The sequence below is a fragment of the Plectrocnemia conspersa genome, unplaced genomic scaffold (assembly GCF_051122295.1).
Source record: "Plectrocnemia conspersa isolate PC_06_02 unplaced genomic scaffold, ASM5112229v1 ptg000011l, whole genome shotgun sequence".
NCBI classification, from domain to species: Eukaryota; Metazoa; Arthropoda; class Insecta; order Trichoptera; family Polycentropodidae; genus Plectrocnemia; species Plectrocnemia conspersa.
Window position 1 is genome coordinate 14,960,948 of NW_028277175.1, and position 22,905 is coordinate 14,983,852.

Here is a 22,905-nt window from a genome sequence, read left to right on the forward strand (position 1 = left end):
TAAAAATTTGACCTGCTTGTTAATTATATTTCCTAAAAAGAAAAAAAACACGAATATAACAATAGTTACTAAATTTTTATTCAATATCTTCAAAGAAAATGTTTCTACTCTTATATCTGTAGATTTTTTCGCAAAACTCGCAAGCATATATCAATATTCAACAATATATCACAGTATAAACTTTGCAATAAAGCATTTAGTTTGACTTTAAATGAATGGTCATCTATCAGATTTGCCAACTAAACAACATTTAAATATACTAAACACATTATGACACTTAGGTACAGTTGTAATGTAATTAAAAAAACAATTCATAATTAAACAAAAAAAAACTACAAATTTCTACAAAACATAATTACTTATTCTGGATCGTAGTAAACATTAAAAAAATTAATAATATAATTATTAGAATATTTTATATATCGAAGAAATACTTGCTGAGGTTTTGTAAATCACTAAACACGATGAAACATGCAAGTGGTATTGGATTATTATTTTGTTTTTTTATTACTAAATAAGAATAATGTCAATACCGCTATCGCCTGCAGGCGCGTTACATTCCTTTTCGCTCGCTCGCGTGTTTTGTGACGAGAGTGAGTGAGACATAAGGGCGTGCGTTACATGCATTCCGCACGCCACTTCTTCTCACTCACTTTCGTCACTTAGCACGTGAGCGAGCGAGCGAAATGGAATGTATCTCATCGTACGCGCCTGATTGCATGTTTTGTCTCTCGGTAATACCTGTATTAAAAATTACAGATATTACGATCTCATAGCTTTTGCCAAAAATTAGGAATTCTTTCATTAGCGTTAGTTATTTTTAATGGTTAGTTTTTATGTGTTTTATACAATGTTGACCTTTAATTTATTTTGTATTTTTTTTTGCTTACAGGGCATTACCCCCTCAAGGGGCCAAGAGGCCCGAGGACGGAGTCTCCACGCAGGGTCTTCGCAGGAGCGCCACTCAACCAATGGCGGCCGCCATGCCACAACAGGGCAATTCAATTGCCGAAAGGTATATGATTTTATAAAGTCATTTAAACTAATCATCCCTAAATACGAACCATAACGATATTATTATCCACTTAAGGCTCAAAGCTCTGCAGCAGAGCGGTAACAACGATTGGCGCAAGAGACTGCAGACTAGGATCAGTCCCGACGAAGATGTCACCAACATAATATCCGCAAAGAACAAAATTAACGTGAGTGTCTTATAAATATTTCTTACTTAAGAGCTGGTCTGCGTGAAAGTTTAGGATGTTTGCTAATCAACTGTTATTTATAAATTTCATAACCCGCAAAATATGTTTCAATAAAAATGTGTTTTCATCGCACAAATTTTCAGCAGTTAGAAAACATGTAGACAATGATTCAAAGATGTTTTGATTTGTCTTGCGATACACTAATCAATTTAGGAGCTCGATAGCACTGTATGTCTTGTACATCACCTAGTGTGCAGTACCTTCGAGCAAGATTCTCTGGTCTAGTTGCCAAATAATACATCCATCTCGCTTTTAATAAAATATGTTAAAAAAGGTTTCTTATATACATATACATTTTTATTTGCCACAAATTTCCTACAAATTATGCTGGGATATGATTATCTTGAGTCGCATCGACGGGTGTACTTGGATAAGCATTTGTTCAAGTTGCTGATAGGGAATATACACTTGAAGATTATTTTGATGTGCCACCTAATTACCAGCACTTGTGTTCCCAAGTATTGTTTGAAGTACCGCACGCGATAACATGAGTATTATATCACTCCCCAATAAACACAGCTTTCTATTTTTTAACCATGTGTTGGACAGTATTGATTTGTTCTCATTCAGGTACTTGAAGTTAGTAAACGCATTGTGTTCTAGCCGTTATTATATATTGTATATAATATAATATATTTATTACTGTATTTTTTTTTTGTGTATTTAGTTAATAAACAGGTGCATTTGCGCAAAGCTGTTATGGCCTGTACATGTATTTACATAAATAAATAAATATGTAGTATCGTTTTATAGAAACCAAATTTCAGTGCTGGCTACATGATTGTTGCATTTAATAGGCAAAACTTTAGCGTCTCAGTCTCAGTCGAATATTCGAATTATTCGTCTTATTTTCAATTATATATATATTTGCATAATTGATTGAATATTCTTGTAGACTATCTTGAATGAATTTTTTTTTTTTAGAATGAAACAATTTGTATACGTAGTCGATTTTTCTCTTAATATATCCGAGTGATTAGTGTCACTCCAAAATTCATGATCTTGTATTTTGTTTCAAAATGTGAGACAATAAGACGCTTCTTCTCAATAAGAACAATGATTTCATGCCTTCATAAAACATTCGTGAATTGAATGTTAATCGGCCGTATCTACTATGACCGAAATACGCAGAATTCGTTCATTGAACGAAAAAAATGTTGGAAAGGCCCACCCTTAACAATAGTTTAATGCTTATCTCAAAAGCAGGTTTATTTCAGCTAATTAAATAATTCGGTTGCGGTTAATTTATTTCTAGTTATTAAATTTACATGCAAATCAAAAAGTAGGAAGATCTTCGGGGACAAAAGTCTTCACGAATAATTCTATCGCTGACTTTTGCGGTTTATGCAAATAAACGTCTTTCTGTCGTTCAATTACAGTTTTTTTTACTAAATCTAAAATTAATCACCAGTTGTCGTTTGTTTTTGTTGTCTTCACTATATGTGCTAAAAACTTTTGTACTGAGCAACAGAACAGTTTGATTTAAAAAAAAAACGATAAAGTTTTCTGCAAAATAATATATTGTATATTTGTTATATTTTTTTTATAACAAAATCTCGATATCATACTTACATTATAAGGATGTTCCATATTTTCATTACACTAAGATGAATCTGACATATTTGATATGAACTATAAATAATAAAAAAAATGTTATTACTGGTTTTATAATATATAATAATTTCAAATGTAAATGTGAAAATTACTTACTTCGTAATTGCAATGATCTTGTCTGATTCCGATTCAAACATTTCAATCACGCCTTCGTTATCCGAAAGAAATTCTACATCTTCAAATTTGAGATCCGATTCATCGGAATTATATATTTTGGCCATCGCTATAAATATTATTTTAACTAAAGTTAGTTTATATTAAAATTATTTGACTAAGTAAAAATATTAAATATACCCTTGTTAAGTCGAAAAATAATTGAGAACAAACAAATACTGACGCACGATTGAAACGCCGTCTGATGCGTGCGTCAAATCGAGTCAGAGCTTGAGGCACGCTCTGTCACACGCACATGTGCATCTCGCTCGCACACGTATAACTGAAACCATGTGAAAAAATAGGAGATATACTCACCCATATCTCTCTTGCGAAATTCTCTGACAAATCTGTATAGCATGGGCGCGTGAAAGTTAACCAATAATTATTTTTTAATAAAATACTATTTTGCTTTTATTAAATATTCGAATAGTCGATAACTACAAATAATGTAGAACCCTTCTGTGGACCCTTTAATCTCATGCTAGAGTGAGCGTCTTTTATTTTGTTTTTTCAACTTTCTAGGCCTCGACCGCGACGGCATGGATAGTTCCTATTGCCTCACATGGTCACGGAGGTCGGTCACGATTGCGAGATATGCCATCGCGAATTCTCTCTCCTCTTCCTCGCTGCTTTTAAAATAAAATCATCGCGGAAATGTTAATCAAGCCGACCCGGTTCGGTGCCCCGTTGACGTAAAAGTTGACCTTTCTTTGGTCCCGATCTGGGGGGGCCCGACCCGAAAATCGCGTGCCCTTTGTTAGAACCGACGCCCTTTGCGTTTCGCCGGTAGGCGAGGCCTAGATTTTTTGACAAGTTTGGACCTTGGGCGATGACGGGCATGAAAGACAAATATTTGCGGATTGCTTGTGATGTTAAATGTTAGGGCGTTGGTTAATATATAACTTTTAAACCACACAAATAGTGTCATTATTTTAATTGTTGTTTGGACATCATTGCACTTTTTTATTTACTCTTTGACGGATTATGACGGATTTTTGTAATAACTTTATATGCTTAATTATAGTTATACTCTTTATATTCCACCAAACAATTGAAACACTAGAAACGCTGAATTGTTACTTCATATTGTTTAAGATATTAAGGATCATACATAAACTCATTATACATCATTATCTATAAATTCAAATGCTATAGGTACTAAATTTAGAATAACCCATTCACCGACACTAAATTCGAACAATGGCGCTTTATAGTGTATTAATATACCGTTTGACGTCAAAATCAAGAGTCAGAAGTGTGAGTTGCTCAACGGTCAAAACTACAGCAGGTATAACAACCATTATATTCTCATTCAGCTATATCAATATAAATGCCATATTGACAATGGGCGACATTTCGCTCAGCCAACGTCAAAGGTCAAATCATAAGGTGCTTCCAGAGTGACGCAATCGACCGGTTCTTAACAATCTTCGCAAAGCACACTTTGGCGCATCTATTATATATTATTTGTAGTATTGTATACAGCGCGCTATTTTCCTATTGAAGATTCGAATCTTGAAAGCTCACTCACGACTAAGCGTTTCGCTTGGAGCGATGTCGTAAAATGACTTGAACAGCATCTGGAGTCGCGATTTGGAGCAGCACTACTGTGGCAATCTTGATGATTGGTACAATTTAATAATAGATAATTGTCGAACATCGAATTACACAACGGCGCCTAGATTTTCAATTAGATCGCTTGAATTGATACAACTGGACATTGACTTTTGAGACGCATGCCATATGTTTCAATCTAAAACATATTGACGCTGATGGTCTCGATGGAGATTATTTTGAATCAGTATGATATTAGTATAAAAGTCAACGCATATCAATAAAGGGCTTTGTACATTTTTAATGCGTAAAGATATCTGTCATGTAAACTTGTTTTCTGTTTATAGTCCCTTTTTGGCTATCGTCGTTGTGTCATCGCAGAATTTTCTTTATCCGGGAAAACGCATCTGTCGCCCGTTCGGCTCACGTATACCAAAACTTTCCCGTCGCCTCCTCCCTTATATCCGCAAACTGCGATTATCGATCCATTTTAGCAGTGTCCGGCTGCTGAACTTTCAGCGAGATCCGTCCATCCCGTCCGTGCAGATTCTATTAATAATTCACTCGCTCGGCGGCGCGGGAGCCAAAACTTTTTATAGTTTCCTCCTCGATCCAGATCTGTTTCTGGTAAATATTATCAGATACGTACGTACATATGTACATGTCGGGCAGAAATCGCCGCTTATACGTAATGTCAGTCGCGCTTCAGTCGCTGAACGCGCCACATTTCATCTTTAAAGTATTTTATAATCTTCTTTTACGAGAAAAATGCTACCGACGTAGTTGTGTCCAATGTGTCGAGTTTTTCGTGCTTTGTGTCGGTTTTGTGTGTGGCATATAGGCAAAATATCTGCCGAATTTATGAATCGCGCGAGATTTTCCTAACTTTAATTATCTTGAGTGATTGATTATGGACGTGTGATATAGCAATTTTATAGTAAGGACAAAAACTATGTGGCCACTTAAATATTTAAATATTTTTTTAGTGTTCTTTCCATATGAAACATATCTATGACTCCATCTACGGACATTTTATGTGTTAATAAGTCTATATACAAACGTGTCCAAGTACAATTTTTGCTGTGTTGCTTTCAGCGAAAATGTAGTTTTTTTTTTAAATTATTCTATATTTTGAAGATGTGAGATTTTAGATTAGAATAATGGGAGCATTACTAAATTGCAAGAATTTAAATTGTCATTTTTATTACTGCTGAAAAACTTAAGAAGAACTCAGCTCATGTTTTTGCTAATTGTATTTTATTTATTATGAATTATCTAAATCAATGAATGACTCCTGCAGCTTAGGGCGCTATTTTTATAAATAGTAAGATTCGATTCGGCTGCGGAGATCTATATTAATTCTAGCATCTAGATATTTGAAATACGTATTTTAAAGTTATTAAATTATTACTATATGATATACATCTTACAGTGAATATGTACTTTTCAGTAAACTTATATTTTTAGTAGTATAAATATAATCTCACTGTTTCAGTATGATCATATCCGAATACATTTTCACCGGTAGATATATTTCCATTAGCGAAAATATAATTTAACTGATATGTGCTGCTCTAAAATGTCAATGAAACTCAATTGCGAAACGTCCATTTGCTGTTCAAAGTCAAACCTAAGCTAAAGAAAGTTTTAAAAATAATTTTAGTTTTAGAAGTCCAAAATACAAACTAAACAAACTCATCTTTCAGAAGAAAATAAGCGGAAGAAGTACAGACAGACATCGCATCTCGCATATTAATTATTCTAACCTAAAGAAAGTACTAAAACAAACTATAGTTTTTGAACTTTCATTAAGGTTTGATTTGGGATTAAACAGTAAATGAATGGACAATTTAGAGGAGCATTTAATTTCACTAACACGTAACAGTATTAAAAATATACATCTACTGGTGAAAAAGTATTCGGATATGATTTCACTAAAACGCCAGTAAAAATATAACTAAATTAGCAACGCACATTCACTGTAACATATACTACTGTGCAAAAGTCTTAGACCACCTTATGTAAAATATATTTTTTGACAAAAATTATATGTACGCAAAAAATACCGCAATATCTTTAACACAGTTAAAAATATTAGTTTTTTAATTTATTAATATGTTTACACTTATAATTATATTATTAAATAATATAATAAAATAATATTTTAATCATTTTTGGCAAAAAATACATGTTACATAAGGTGGTCTAAGTCTTTTGCACAGTAGGGTATATATATATATATATATATATATATATATACAGTAATGTGCAAAAGTCTTAGTCACCCCTACTTGTCTATACTCTTTCGTAATTTGCGGGTTCAACATTTTAACCCCATAACGCGAAAACAATAAGCAGTTCTATGACGTATTTCGCTTTTGAAGTAACTTTGAACTAAGAAACAATTAAAATGTATTTGTACGACTTTTCGTTGATTTCCCATTTCCAAAACAAAATATGTTATTCTGACGTAAGACAGCGATTTAAGCGTCTGGGGGATAAATAATTGAGTTGTTTTTAAAAGCGTATTTGGTTTGAATCATTTCTGTTTATGTTTATGATGCAGTATTGTTTCATTTTTAATTTATCAGTGGCTCTACATATTTTCTAAAAAATGTACAATACAACAATCGAACAAATTTAAAAATCCATATTTTTCCATTTTTCGCGATTTGTTTGTGTGTGCATTTTTCGCGTGCCGCATAATGTGATTCATACGAAATGGCCATTAGGAGATATTGAACAATATTTTTTAATTAAAGCTAATTACGTAACGGCTTCGTAGCGAAAATTGCATAACGAAGTGTGTGCAAATGCTCGCATAACTAATATAGACAACGCGTGGATCGCATCTAGACGAGCACAGACAGACCAAACGTACCTGCCGGTAAATTTTGACATTGTTAACACTCGCGCACCGTGACTGTTTCGCAACCCTTCGCGTTCCAATTACTGCGAAGGTAAACATTGACGCATTTGGAAGTAAAAACTCAGATTCAGATTTTTTATTGCGCCTAATTTATTTTTCAGTCGAAGTACCATATGCTTTGCTGAAACTACCGCAGCGTGCAGTTTTAACGAACCTGCAGTTTTTTGCCGAACGATGATCGTTCGCAGTCTGTCTGGTCGGCTCGCTTTCAAAAGGACTCGCGGGAAATCGATACTGAATTTATGTGCTTGAAAAAAAATATGGCTGAGTGCCGTATTTTATATGAATATTTTAGTGTTTTATTTAAATGATTAAATAACATTATTTTAATCACATTAGGTTGATTGAAACTTTTCATCAGATGTTTGGTATTGATTCTAGACGTCATATTGAATTATTGAGGGAAAAGCAAGTATATTCTTTCTCTTAAAATTAAATTATTAAATTTGCATCTATAAAGACAACAATCCAAATGTTATGGTGTCATATGCGGTGGTGATAACTGATAACGACAACCAAGAATGGACTTCTTCGTCGTATTTGAACAATAATGGCACACACAATTGATCTTTACGGGCGTCGCGTCGAATTAAACAGTTCGCTCGCGCAAGCGAAAAGCGTGAAATCCGCTCACTCAATTAGCGCGGTGAATTCAGTAATTAAGACCTTAAAGAGTTCTTGTCTTTCTGATTTTTTGTTGTTGTTGTGTTCGCGTTTTAAATTACGCATTGGCGTATTGATTAAGGCGACGAGATTTAATTGTCGAATGTGAGAGCTGTGGCTACTGTTAAAAAATATTAATCCTTGGCCAAAATAGTGGCGCGCTTTACAACGGTGTATCTTAACCCTTTACACTCCAAATATATTTTTAAAAGTTTTTCAACAACTCCCAAGCATTTTCATAGAATTTGTCAATAGTTATGTTTGAAGTAATACAAAAGAAAAAATACAGGTTTTGATATATAGGAATGTAATATAAGAGGGGGTATGAATTTTGATGACTCTTTAATGTGTATATTGCACGTTTATTTGACAAATTATTTTTTTTAAATTTAGTGTGACACTTTTTTAAAACAATCCCTTGAAACGAAGCTAGATATTATTTTCACAAGTTTCGCAATATGATGTCGTTTCTTATCTTCTGGTTCTGGTCTTCAAATTCTGATTGTGATATGTTTAAATATATAGGAGTGTGACAAAATAATTGGACCACTACAACATTTCACGTATTTTGATATCAGGAAATAAATGTGCGTTAAAAGATTTGAAGCTCGTTAATAGGCCATGATTTTTAACAAAAAAATAATGATGCATTTTTCTGGCCCTGTTATGATATGTAGAATTAGAAATTCGTATTCTTTTAAACCGTTGCCTGATATTTTCAATAAAAAATATATAAATAGGTTTAAATTATTTAAAAATAGCTTGAAAATATTGGTTCAAAAGTTCATAGGAGTTTAAGGTGTTAATCTTTAATCCTTCAAAAAATAGTATTTTTATTATCTTAGATTTAACTTATTTTACCGCTGCAATCATAAACTAATGATATATTAATAAAACAGACATTCTTATCTAATACATATACAATTGTCCCACAGATAAATCTGGGCGAGCTTTTTCTTTCAAATATATGTACAATACATTTTCAATTTGATTGATAGCTCTCGAACATTAATTTTATTCTTACTAGACTATAATGCCTGAACTACACTCTCTGAAAGTTGTCCAAAACGAAGTTCAACTAAAGTCGGCCGAGGTCGCCGACTTCCGAGTAGCGGCCACACTATCAGTAATTTCATATGCCGTCCGGACGGCGGGCGTGAATGACGTCTGCACAGCGGCTGCTGTCATGTACAATTATAAAAATTTGTGTGGGCACTCACCAATACAATATCAGTGAAAACTTTTCGGTCGTAAATATTAAATTTACGCAAAATCTTTGTCGGCTTTTGCAAAATGCCATAAGGCATAAAAATGATACTTCAGAATACGAACACCACATCTGTGACTATCCTAGAATTTGTCGCCATCGATTCTAAATAAGAATTCGTTATGGTGTGACATTTATATAAACCGATCTAGGAAAATACATAAGGATATTCGAAACGATATTTTTAACAAAATCAAGTACCACTAATTATTTTTTAATTATTTAATTTTATATGAAAAAAAAATATCTGTTAGAAGAATATACTATCAAAAATATAATTAATCCCCTTTGGTGCCCTAAAATATTCAAAGATGTCAGTAAGACTATTGATGTTCCCGATAAGCATGTGATATTATAACTTGACCACGTGACCACGATGCAGCGCTCGACATGCGTGTTAACCATAGGACGCCTACGCACATACTGAAATTGAAGCGAGTTACTCGTTCTATCTCAGTTTGCGAAACGCCATATCATTATCTCTCTCACTCTCGTCACTTAACACGCGAGAGACTGAAAGGGGAAGTATCTCACCGCTTGCGCTCGAAAGAGCAGCTCCGACTTCGGTACCTTTGACTCGGAAATATGCCGACAGTTCTCGGTAACCTCGGACAACTTCTGAGAGATTTTAGTGCGGGTAGAACCAAACTCGACCCAAGTAACCCACTATATTTTCCATCCTTGGCCAACCTTGGCCAACTTCTAGATAGTGTAGTGCAGGCATAATACTTTTACTCCTATGACTACAAATAGCTTCTCATTTCTCGAGAAATGAAAGATCGAGAAATCTCGAAAAATTATGACATTTGAAAAAAATATGTAAAATACGGTATGTTTTTATATTATTATAAAATTTATGCATGTAAATTATATTATATTTAATAATTAAAATATAAACGAAAGTGTAGAATTTGAAACATTTATTAAAAAATATAACTACATTTAATTCATTATTAAATTATTTCAAATTATTAATAAAGTTATAATTCATGTTTAATTAGCGGTCACTTTCCATCACATGATAATTTCCCTCGTTTTTTGCAAAAATGATTTATACGATATACATAAAATCATGAACTCGTTTCATTTATCCGGCGAAAGAATCCTTGACAAAGACTAATATAATCATTACGTAGTAATTGATCCTCGCATTCTTAACAGGCAAATTTTTAAGGAAGTCGAAACGAAATGTTTGTTAATCGTAATTCGGACGCTTTCTCCGGAATAAATGAATGAATCAGATTGCGATCTTATTCTAATCAATCAGTAATAAAGATAAGAGACAAAATTGTTTGTATAATACTATATTAAAATACCAGTTAAAACTACATTTTATAATTGGGTTGATCAAGATTATGCACTTGTGAAAAATTATGCAGTTTAAAAAATATTCCACTATGGCTTTGGCAGATAATTTATGAGACAATTAGTTATTTGTGGTAACTCATAAATCATCTATTACAATCGATAGGCGTTTCGTTGAAATGGCTCAACATTCAGGAAATTGCGGTGTGTGACTGTGCATTTTCCTGGTCATATTCGACGCACCGCAATGATGGATCCACTCGCGGATCAGTCGACCACTGCGCCAACGGGCGATCGGTCGCCTTTTAAATTTAAACCGCTTGCCGAATAAATTAAACGTGCGGTTTACTAGAAACATATTACTTTTGCACGCAAACCGTGCTCAAAAAATATATAAAGATAACGATAACGAATCGAGGAAGTGCGTATTTGTGTGTGTGGTATGTGTTTGTTCCGTATCGATCTATCAATCATTCCGATCACGATAGCTTTAAACCTTAAATAGTCATCATGCTCGTTCTGCTCGAACAGGTGGTTTTCATTGATCGAATGATCGCGACGTAGCTACAATCATGTTGGAAACTCTTGAAGTGTTCTTGGGCTTGGTCGTTCTCGTTTTCGTGTTGACCAAGTTCGTCATTATACCGTGGTATAGTAATGTGGCCGAATTCAGGCGGTTCCCCGAACCCCTGGATTATGACGACTTCAAACCGAAGCGCAGCAAGCATTCTAAAAAAGTGTCGTTCTGTGAGTCCGCGGAAAATTACGAAGACGAAGAGTGCGAAGAGATTGAGGAGTTGGAAGAAGAGGTTGGAAACTAAGTGTTATTAGTTCGTTTGTGTGTGTTTCTTTTCCGATTGGAATCGAGCCAGATTTAATATATGCTCTAGTGTAAATAATAATTTTGTGATTCTTTTTAAAATAGCTTTTTTTAATATTTCTTTTCAGGAGACTCTAACTCAGCAACATGAAGAGACGCGAAAGATCGCCCAGGTGGATCCCGCTGAGCTCAGCAAAGACATGCTTATATCGGACAGAAGGAACCAGTTGGAAACCTCGTCTCAGGTATGTGATCATCTATATATATATATATGTATACGTGTATATCGCTAGAATGTAGATAATAAAATCGTAAACAATATTAGTATTATTGTATTGTATATTTGTTAAGAATTCATTAATCTAACCATGAGGTGATTATGAACTTACATTGATGAATGACGCCACTTCTAACGTAATATAAATATGAGATAATGTGTTACAACATATATAGTTTGAATTAGGCTCGTATTTTTCGGGTCAGAATATAATCGGCCAGAATATTTTTTTTTTCAGAATTTATATTAAATGGTTAGCATTTAAATTGGACTAGTCAGAATCATTTTTTTTAGTGGCCAATAGTTATCGTATAGTGTTGTTATTGCTGTAAAGCCGAAGATTGGTACAACTGGTCGATCTGTCATTCGCATGTCGGCAGTTCATTATCATTGTTTTAAGCCGCCGCTCTGTCGTTATTCCCGCTTCGTTCGTCGCTTTCAATACCTTCGCATCCTACATACATTTAAATAGATTCGTTGAGAGTTATTCATGGGGTATTCAATGTTCCGACCAACGCTCGCTCGCACCTAACCTGCCGAAGAGTTTTGGTATGAGCGAAAAATTTTATAAAATATTTCTTAAATAAATAATTTATTTTTATAATAATATTTTTAATTCGCAAGATCGTCCTATATTTTTATTCTGACCATATGCTATTTTTATTTTAACGATTTTGTGTTTATTCTGACCCTGAATAATATAATTATGACTATTTAATATTTTAATTCTGATGTTCCTATATTTTTATTTTGACCATAATATATTTTTATTCTAATCATTTGATATTCATTCTGACCCTGAATAATATAATTAATAATTTTTATTCTCACCCAAAGTTGATTTAATTTGTTGTCTTTAAATTACATTGCGCATTAGCATTTCAAAATATTAACGCCGGAGCTTAAGATACTGTTATATGTATAACATATATCTAATTTAATATAAAAATCCCGAATACTAACATCAGTTGCAACATGTTAAGCGTTAGCCAAACGCGTTACAACAAGGTAAACACAATCAACAACTACTAAGTAAGCAGTGAGACACCAGACTGAAATCAAAGTCTGTAAACTATATGTTTTATTAATTATACACTTACAATTACTATGCACGACCTAGCTCAATTTTATTTTAATTATTCAACCGTGAGATTAAGAAAATCTAGGAAAACCTAATCTGTGCTTATTGATCGAAATATAATTATATAAAAATCACTAATTCTGATCTCTCCGATACGATAGAATTTGCAAATTACCAAGGTCCATAAGGGATTCAAACGCAGGTTTTTTAAGTGTCACTGATTTATACAGTTAGTCTAGTCTGATAAACGCCAGAGAAATATGTTTTGCTACAATGTCAATTTAATAATATCCACATATGCATAACCTTTTAGGCTATAACGTGTAATTGAATTCATGTAGTTAATTTACAGCTTTCTTACTGGTAAAATATGTTTCTTTAGATACAATTTTCTATGCCTAAATGCAGAGTTTGTGTGTATTACAGTGAATGTGTATTAATATATTTTCACTAGTATAAATACAATTTCACTAATTAAAATAGATCAAACAATTGATTTAAAATTTCACTGTAAAACTGTATTTGTTTATAAACGGATGCTCTGGTATTTCTACATTTATAATAAATTAAACCAAATCTAAACGAATTGTTAGTTTTAGAACTTTTGTTAAGTCAAGTTAGGTTTGGTTAATTCGCTTAGGTTAGGTTTGGGTTTGAACAGCAAATGGAGAGCAGCATATAATTACTCTTGTGTCTATCATTTAAATTAAATGCTCATTCATGCTCTTCAATCCTGCTGAAATAATATGTTAAGATTATTCATAGAAAATGATTTTACTATTTAATTAAATACATAAAAGTTGTATGAATTAATCGAAAGTTTTAATTTAATTGTTATTATAAGTATTATATATAATTTTACTGTCAATATAACTTTAAGTTTTTATTATTGTTATATTGAAAGTAAAATGGTAAATAAATTTTGTCAAGTTTAAAACCATTAGTAAAGTATTTATTATTAAACTCGCCACTAGCTTCATGCATTATAAACGTATCTGCTAATTTTTAGATTAGTTGTGGGTTAGGTTAAGATAAATAAAACAGTTATACACACATATGTATATATATTTTTTTTAGCCTTCAGATTTAATTATTGTGTATTATAAAATAAACATAATATTAATTTGAATTTTAGAACTGGAAAAAGCGTATCGGTCCATCCGATGCGACACTTTTCTCGGTGGCGGGGCGTATGGACCGCGATAAAGCACCACCATCTCCAATTGTGCCTTTACTGCCTCCGACTGACGGTCAAACTCCGATCAAGAAGACTCCAGTTGCCGCTCGTTTCAAGTAATACTCAAATCCTTTACTGTTTGCATAATAACTTTTGATATGAATCTAAGTATAACGTTAATTTTATATGTAGATCTCGTCGAATGGAAGCAGGTCCGGTGAAATCAGCTTCTAGTGCTGCTGTATCGCAACCGGCTTCCCCGCACAAGACTGGAATTGGAGAATTCAGGAGGAGCATATCTGTGTCCGGAGTGGACGATTTAACCATTGAAACCAATGGCGAATCTTACGGGATGACTAAGTCACAAGATGGTATGTGTTTGGTTTTATTTTATGTTATTAGATATTTTGTTATGATTAATTAAACATTTTAATATTAGGCTCCATGAATGGAGAAGGTCCTTCGGTGTCTGTTCCACGTGCCGATGACGAAACATTCACTTCATTCTTTACAAGTGCCTCGCAAACCGTGTTGACATCGACGTCTGTATCACACATACCGTACAACAACAATGATATTACACCCATAAGCGAAGATATTGATTTGGATGTCATCGATAGTGGAACTCGGCATTTGTAAGCATTGCTACAATGATAATATTATAAGTTGATATCTTTATTAATAATTGTATATATTTATTTTAAGGCTTGGAGGAGCAGCAGTGAACCGAGTGAGAGCTGCACGTAGAGCTGGAGGCTCTAAGAATCCATTGAAAGCATTGGCCGCTCGTACCGATTTGCGCCAAGAATATACTGAGATTCCATCGACTGGCTTGGCCGATAAGGAAGCAGCACGCTTGAAAAAAGAAAAATGTATGTAAATCTAATCCTATCAATGTATATTCGATGATTTAATTCAACTTTTTTTCAGTGGTGGGAAATTCACCAATGGCCGTTGAAGCCTTAGCTGGTTTGGCGAGTCGTGAAGATTTTTCAAATGTGCATTTGAAAAAGGCGATCGCGTCTTCTCCGTCTTTCTCCAGCAATCAAGTGTTGTCAAAGCAACCTTTGCTGATACACGTAAAGGGACGGCGTCGAGTTCAAGCTAGAATCGTAGAGCCACATTATGAAAGTATCAACAGCGGCGATTCTTTCATTCTTGTTACTCCGGATCAAGTGTTTTTGTATATGGGTTATTATGCAAATGTTATTGAAAGGTTTGTATTTAATTTATAAATTATTTGAATTGTGAGTTTTTTTAATTTCAATTATCATTATAGAACTCGAGGTGCCGAGATCGCTTTGCATATTCATTCAACTAAAGATCTGGGTTGCATGAACTCAATAGCCGTAATCACATTGGACGAACAAGTGAAACATCGGTCGAATAAGTGCTGGAAGCAATTCTGGAATTTATTGGGATTGATCGACGACGCCGAAGAGTTCACACCGACCGCAGCCGGTAATGCCGACGAAGACGAAATATTCGAGTCCGGTATAATCCCGACGAACATATGCTACGAAGTCATCGACGATGAACTCGTACCGATACAAGAATTTTGGGGGCAAATACCGAAAATTTCGATGCTTGATCCATCAAAAATTTTAGTTTTTGACTTTGGTTCCGAAATGTACGTTTGGAACGGAAAGAACACGATTCTTGAGAAGCGTCGAATGGCATTCCAGCTGGCGCAGGAGCTTTGGGACGAAGGATACGATTATAAAGATTGCATCGTTTGTCCCGTGAGCATCCATCAAATGCTCGGCGCTAGAGAGAAAATCAACGACGTTGTTAAAAAATCTAATAAAAGACCGGATTGGGCCGTTTTAAGCAAAGTCACCCAGCACATGGAAAACATCTTGTTCAGAGACAAGTTCTTAGATTGGCCTGATTTTTCGAGAGTCATCAAAGTAAAAGAGGACGAAGAGACGCTGAAGAGCTCTTCGAGTGAAATTAAACCGTACGATGCCGAAGAAATGAAGAAGAACGAATATATCGATCCCAGTCTTGAATTGGAAGGATCTCAAGTCGGCCGCGGTACTCATTATTACGATAAAGAAACCATGAGACACTTTGAAGTGAAGACCAAGTCTGTCAAGAAATGGGTTATTCAAGAATACGGTTATTTAGAAATTGGCAGTCAAGATTTGGGAGAATTTTATTCGGCCGACAGTTACATAATCCGATGGGAATATCAGCTAAACGTATCTGGAAGGGAGCTCACTGGAAAACCATCGAAACATAATTTGACTGGTAGAGATAGATGCGCATATTTTTGCTGGCAAGGCAAAGACGCCACTCCCAACGAAAAAGGTGCCGCTGCTCTATTGACTGTGGAACTCGATCATGAAAAAGGTCCTCAGATCAGAGTAACTCAAGGCTCTGAACCTCCTGCGTTCCTCAATCTTTTCAAAGGAACCATGAAAATTCACCAAGGCAAAAAAGGAAACGATAAAAATAGGTACAGAATGTACATGACCCGCGGAAACGTTGTCAACGAGTCACACATTGTACAAGTCACTTGTTCTATGCGTCAACTGAGGAGCAGGGCTTCTATGCTGATTGTAGATAGTGAATTGGGTCATATTCACGTGTGGCATGGAGCGAAGAGTCTCAAGCATACCAAGACAATGGCAGTAGAAATGGCAAATCATATGAAGCAACAGAACATATTCAATTCTGACGTTGTTGAAGTTAAGATTACGGAAATATATGAAGGCGACGAGCCTAAATCTGTGATTGAAGCGTTGGGAGGTGCTAATAGGCAGCTTTACCACTCTTTGATCGATAAAGACAATAAGACATCTGATGTTGTGGCTACGACACCTCGATTGTTCCATTTTACAGATATATCCGGTCAATTCGTCGCCAATGAAATACTCTCACCCCTCAGATATGATAATCTAGTAACACCATATCCGTTCTCCCAAAAAGATCTCTATTCTGTGTCACAGCCTGGTGAGTGAATATTGATAATAATATCAATCAACGCTTTTTGTTGCTGAAATACATTATATTTTTTAATTTTAGGATTATTCTTATACGATAATGGTGATGTATTATGGGTGTGGCAGGGTTGGTTGCCTCAGAATGAAGACGGCGACAGTGCTGAAGTCGGAGCAGGTAGTTTGAAATACAATTATTATATATCTCTGAGTTTAGCGCATGTGTTTAAAGAAAATTGTCTTTCAGGATTGAGAAGTATCCGATGGCAAGAGTGTCGCAAGGCTGCGTTGGAAACTGTTTTGCGATATTGGGAGCTATGTCATTCTGACGGTAAAGAAACGCAGGCGTTTATAACTATAGCGGGGCTGGAACCTCTACAGTTCACCAATCTGTTTGACATCTGGCAAGATAGAGACGACATTGCCGAGATAAATATGATGGTATATATGCATTCTATTCGTTTTTATTGTAACAATAGTTACATTTGCCTATAAGTATACGTATGCATCTAGCATGCATGCTGAATTATTGTATTTTTAATTAGATATTGTCATGGCAAAGAAAAAGCAAATTGGTAATTAAATCAGCTTGAAACAAAAAGCTAATTTGTTAGAAATCAATGGTATTCTGAGAACAAACACATACTTTAACTGTGCCTGTTGGGATTATTGTTTTAATTACAGATGTGATTAATGCCTTCGCAAACAACCATTGCACAGTTTTAGTGGTTCGAAATAGGGCTAGCAACTTTGAGGGTTAGTTTAAGCTATAGTAATCATTTAGGTTTCAGGTAATTCATGAATTCAACTGAAAGCATATATTTTATATATTATCCTATTAATTGAGTAAAATAGACATGCTGCTACGGCATTATCTCTAACTGAGAAACTTATTTCATGACTTTTATATTGATTAGCGCAAATATCGCTCGATTTTTTTCACTAGAAAATAATTGTTTAAATGACAAACACAAAAGCAAAAATTTTATTTAATCATGGCATACTAATATTGTAATTGCAGCAAGGATACAAAGGTGGAGAAGGTGGTCGCAGTGTCGTAGAAGAATTAGCTCGATTGTCACGCACAAGTTTTCCACTAGCTGTTTTGAGACAAAGACCATTGCCTGATGGCGTAGATCCGGCTAATATCGAGCGTTATCTTACAAATCAACAATTTGAGGTTTGTATTTAAAACATATATACATACATTCAGATTTAGTATAACATAATAGACATAATATTGTATTATTATTTATATTTCAGGAAACTTTCGGAATGAAGAAGGAAGCTTTTCGCGATTTACCATCCTGGAAGCAAGTCAATATGAAGAAGGAACTTGGCTTATTCTGACCCATTGAACAACGGAAGCGTCCCAACACAATTATCGATAATCCACTACATTACGTAGGATTGAATAACGAAATCGACTTAATCAGGTGCACGACGACAATGATCAGCAGACACTTTCTGATGAACAACGTCATTCGATTCGTTATCTACATCAAACAACACGTGAACTTTCACAATGAAAGTCTATCAGAGGCTTCGTTGATAGACGAGACTCAACGGAACCATAACTCGTCTGTCTGCTCGTGTTGCGTGCAATAATTGAGATATTACTATATTCATGGTTTCGTTTTATTTAACAAATAAATATTGTCTGCGACAAATTTAACATCTTAATTTCTCAGTTTTTTTTATAATATGACTTAATTAAAATAATAATATGCATTACATAACTGTTTACTTAATGTTTGTTTGAGTCATAGGCCATATATTTTTCAGTTACTTAATATGATCTTAATGTAAGGATGTACTGCGGCTATTAGATTTATGTTGAAAGGTCTCGTCGGATCGAAGACATAATCGTAACCAAATTCAAAGCGAAGAATAGCTTGAAAACGTTTATATGCAGGGTTCAATGCTTTTATTGTATACATTGTCCATTGAATATGTTACCATTGATACTATTCAAAATTTTGTTAATGTTTTATTGTGAAGACTTGGACTTTTTAACCAATATAGAATATATTAATTGCACAAGGCATGTTAACTTTGTATTATAATATGTGACGTGAGTATTATTTTCTTTTTGTGCACGTATGATTTCAATCAGTCGAAAGGTTGTCGAAAAAAATAACTAATGTGTGATAATATATAACATATCGTGATATTCGTATTTGCGTATACTTATAAACAATTTGTGTTTTAGTTCAACGATGCTTTGTTTATTAATAAATAATTTTAACAATGAAGTCAAGCCTTGGCTACAAGGGAATTGGAAGGATTTTAAATCCTTTTATATATACATGAAAATTAATCAGTGTTCAAAATTATCAGCTGATGAAAGCTTGGTATACATATAATAAATAAATAGGCTTGTATATAAATTAGGAATTTCATATTGGAAAAATAAATAATGAATAATATTGAGAATTGTTTATAACTTTTTTAACAATTTATATATATTGCGAAATATTTCATATCCATTAGATTTAATTTTGTATATATGAATAAAAATTAGTACATACCTGTATTTAAAAATTAATTTTTTGGTACTTTTTTTCCGAGACTGGAAAATAATTTATCCGTATATATTATAAATATTGGTACATATATGTTATACAGAATTATTTATGTTGTGCTTGTAATTATTAATTATTGTGACTGAATATTTTGGAGTTAATAATTTTATTTGCGTTTTTTTAATAATTGTTGCTCCGTTCCTATGATATAATAATGCTGTAACTCAAAGTACGTGAATAAATAGGTTTTATAAAGTTTTGAAGAGTGTCTTTTTATTTTAGTAATGAAAATATTTATATTTATTATAATCTAGAACAGTTTACGACATTTCTGTGTTTTAAAATATAATTTTTCATCATCCAATATTTTCTGTAATTTTTTAATACATAAAATAATTAAATCTGCTGTAGTTTCAACAAAACTTTTTTGAATAATTCAGTCTAAGTTCGCTAGCTAGATTGGTACGCCATTTAAAAAAATGTAGGGTAGTCAATTCTCATATTATTGATGGTTTTTATTGTCTTTGTCAATTTATTTGATAGGAAAAGTGTAAGCGCAGAATAAAGTTAAGAAATAAAAATCGTTGTTATAACCTGCTGAGAGAGAGACTAAAATTAAAACTAATTGTATTTAAAGTTTAGTAAAACTAAGTATTTGCAACTTGCAGAACAAGTTTAATTGTTACGCCAACGTTATACAACGCGAAGATTAGAGATTTAATACGCTGGCATTACATATTGATTTATTTAATGTTAGCTACGAGGATCTGATCCAGTTTGTATCATTTAATTTTAATATTTTATAATTTTTAGTTATTTTTAAGTATTGTTATATTTATGTATATATATGTTTTTTATGTTTTATAAATTTAAAATTTGTTTTCGACCATCGTGGCGCATTGGGGTAACCTGTTAGGCAACGATGGTCTTAATTTAATCTAAAAATAAATAAATAAATATTTGAATGGATTAGGACCACTTGAAAGTGCAATTTTCAATGACAGACGGTCACTATACAAACACAAAATAATACATTTAGTCAGAAGGGACCAAATCAGTGGAATGTAGGCAACATATAGCTGAAGATAACCTAAATTACAAATTTAAATTCCTTTCAGATTACATTTCCATTAAGAACTGGATTTTCCTACTACTTCGCTTCTGACTTGGACTCATGAAAATTCATTTGAATTCGCAGCAAACAAAGTACCGATTTAGAACGCGGGTAACCAACGATCACTTTCTCAGAGACATTTACTAAAAATTAGTGACATTTACACTTAAACAATCATTTTAAAGTTCAAGATATTAGAACTTTAAGAGCTCTTCAGCATGGAATCACTTCGTACGAACTTTATTTAAAAGTAACCTACCTAAGACCATCGAAGATTACAGAAGCCGCTGCTTCTCTCTTCGCGTCTCCTGCTCTGGAGAGTTGCGCCCGCTTTGAGTTTTTGAAATCTGCTTTTGTATTGGACATTAAAAGTTAACGTTGTATGGAGCAAGATCTTAAGAATATGATGGATGCTTGATAACATTCCAAATCAATTTATTCAGCAACTTTACCTTTTATTGATGAATTTCGACCTTGAAAGTAGTCTGATCAATTTTTTTTCGTTTAATATTTCTATAAAATATCAATTTCTTATCTCTTGTTATCAATCGATGCAAAGCGGTGTCATACATGTCTTACACTTAAAGAAACACGTGCTCAAACACGATTCATTGAATGATCCAGTGGACAATTACCTAAGAAGCCGAACGTCTTATTTTGAAAATAATTGCTATCTGCTTGGCTTTAAATGAAGGCATGTATGTCCAAATTTATTTGAATCTAATGTATACTTTCTATACTTCGTATGTATTATATAAATTTACACGAAATTAAAAGGAAGGGAAGTGTTAAGATAATAAAATAACATTTGGCTGAACCATCTAGCAATCGATAACATTTTAATATTACATTATTTTCAATTTACATCATAAAATTATTAAACCAACACATACATATACATTTATTCATAGTTGAATTTAATCATAAATATTTTTTTTCTTCACAAAATAGACGTATAATAATAGGGTTACATTATTACACATTAACAATAATAATTGAATATTATTTAGAAGTTAGTTTTATTATGATAAAAAATAGTTTTAGTGGTAAAATCACTATATATTTATAATATTATACGACTAAGACATCCTGTGAACATTTCGCAGAGGAACAGCTTTTGACATGTTTCTAGGGTGGATATTACTGAAATCAAATAACATTTCAACGGATTATAGGGAGCGGAAACAAAATGTATGTATAGATCTTTATTCTACCCTAGAAACACCAGCCCAGTCAATCAACTGCCACCTGGAAAATGTTTACTATCGTCGAATAAAGATGATGAAATGATATATTTAATAAAAATAATAAAAACGGCAAAATACACTGTTAACAATGCTATGCGGAGAATAGAAATTATTATTTATTTTTACATTTTTAAGATTATATTATTGAGAGAACGTGGCCATTTTCTTCAGTAGGTGTTTCGCAGGAGTTCGTCGGGAGAGACCATTCCATCCTAGAAAAAATGAAAATTAATATAAACTGTAGTAATACACGCTCGCAAATGTACTATCAAGAGCTACCCTAATGCACATTTTTATTCATATCATTTAAATTGCAACGTACGAGAAAATGCTTTTATTATTAATGAAACAACACAGCTATAAAATTATTGTATTAAAAATATATATAATGAATTAAATAAAAATAAAACGATAAATGTACTATTTTCGAGACGCGTTAAATAAATACGTAGCAGACAGATAATACGTCTAAAGTACATAAGTTTTATTTGTATTTAGTAAATATTTCTATCACAAATTCTAACTCAAATATTACTTTTTATATTTTATTTTTTATATACATTATAACTACACAATTGACATGTGCATATATATATTATATTTTATAAACGTACTTAATTTTTTAAATTGGGAGTAAGAAACTGACATAGTAACTACTTAATCAAACATATCATTTCTATAATGCTATACGTAAAAATTAATTATATATTTATGTATTGTATTAAAACATTATTTATAATACATAAGTTTGTTACAGAAAAGTTAACATTGTATATTTAGAAGCATTAAATATCTAATGAGTAAAAACATTTAATGTTATTTTTTATATTTTACTCAAAACTAAATAAATATCTGATTTTTAAACTATTTATTTAATTAAAAAGTTCGAAGTCTGTATTATCTCACAAGACATACTATTAAAAAAATGTTTATTTTTGTTTATAAAAATAATAATAAATATAAATAAAT

At 32.9% G+C, this 22,905-nt stretch overlaps 2 protein-coding genes across 8 annotated transcripts in view; one reads left to right on the forward strand and one right to left on the reverse strand.

Moving 5' to 3' along the window:
- The window catches only part of Svil (Supervillin), a 261,654-nt gene extending 241,816 nt beyond the window's left edge, over nt 1–19,838 (forward strand). For all 7 annotated transcript variants that reach the window (XM_088198613.1, XM_088198614.1, XM_088198612.1 and 4 more), the window contains 13 exons: nt 893–1,015; nt 1,091–1,202; nt 11,699–11,815; nt 14,064–14,221; nt 14,298–14,476; nt 14,545–14,740; nt 14,811–14,977; nt 15,036–15,321; nt 15,385–17,063; nt 17,136–17,228; nt 17,298–17,491; nt 18,072–18,230; nt 18,314–19,838. In XM_088198613.1, the coding sequence (XP_088054739.1) occupies nt 893–1,015; nt 1,091–1,202; nt 11,699–11,815; nt 14,064–14,221; nt 14,298–14,476; nt 14,545–14,740; nt 14,811–14,977; nt 15,036–15,321; nt 15,385–17,063; nt 17,136–17,228; nt 17,298–17,491; nt 18,072–18,230; nt 18,314–18,400 (3,550 nt within the window). In that variant the 3' untranslated portion in view covers nt 18,401–19,838. The remainder of the gene's footprint in view (nt 1–892; nt 1,016–1,090; nt 1,203–11,698; nt 11,816–14,063; nt 14,222–14,297; nt 14,477–14,544; nt 14,741–14,810; nt 14,978–15,035; nt 15,322–15,384; nt 17,064–17,135; nt 17,229–17,297; nt 17,492–18,071; nt 18,231–18,313) is intronic.
- Nucleotides 19,839–21,496: 1,658 nt separating this feature from the next.
- Nucleotides 21,497–22,905, reverse strand: part of LOC148229625 (allatotropins-like) — a 51,514-nt gene continuing 50,105 nt past the window's right edge. Inside the window, exon 6 of the mRNA XM_088196978.1 lies at nt 21,497–22,148. Coding sequence (XP_088053104.1) covers nt 22,104–22,148 — 45 coding nt within the window. The 3' untranslated portion in view covers nt 21,497–22,103. The remainder of the gene's footprint in view (nt 22,149–22,905) is intronic.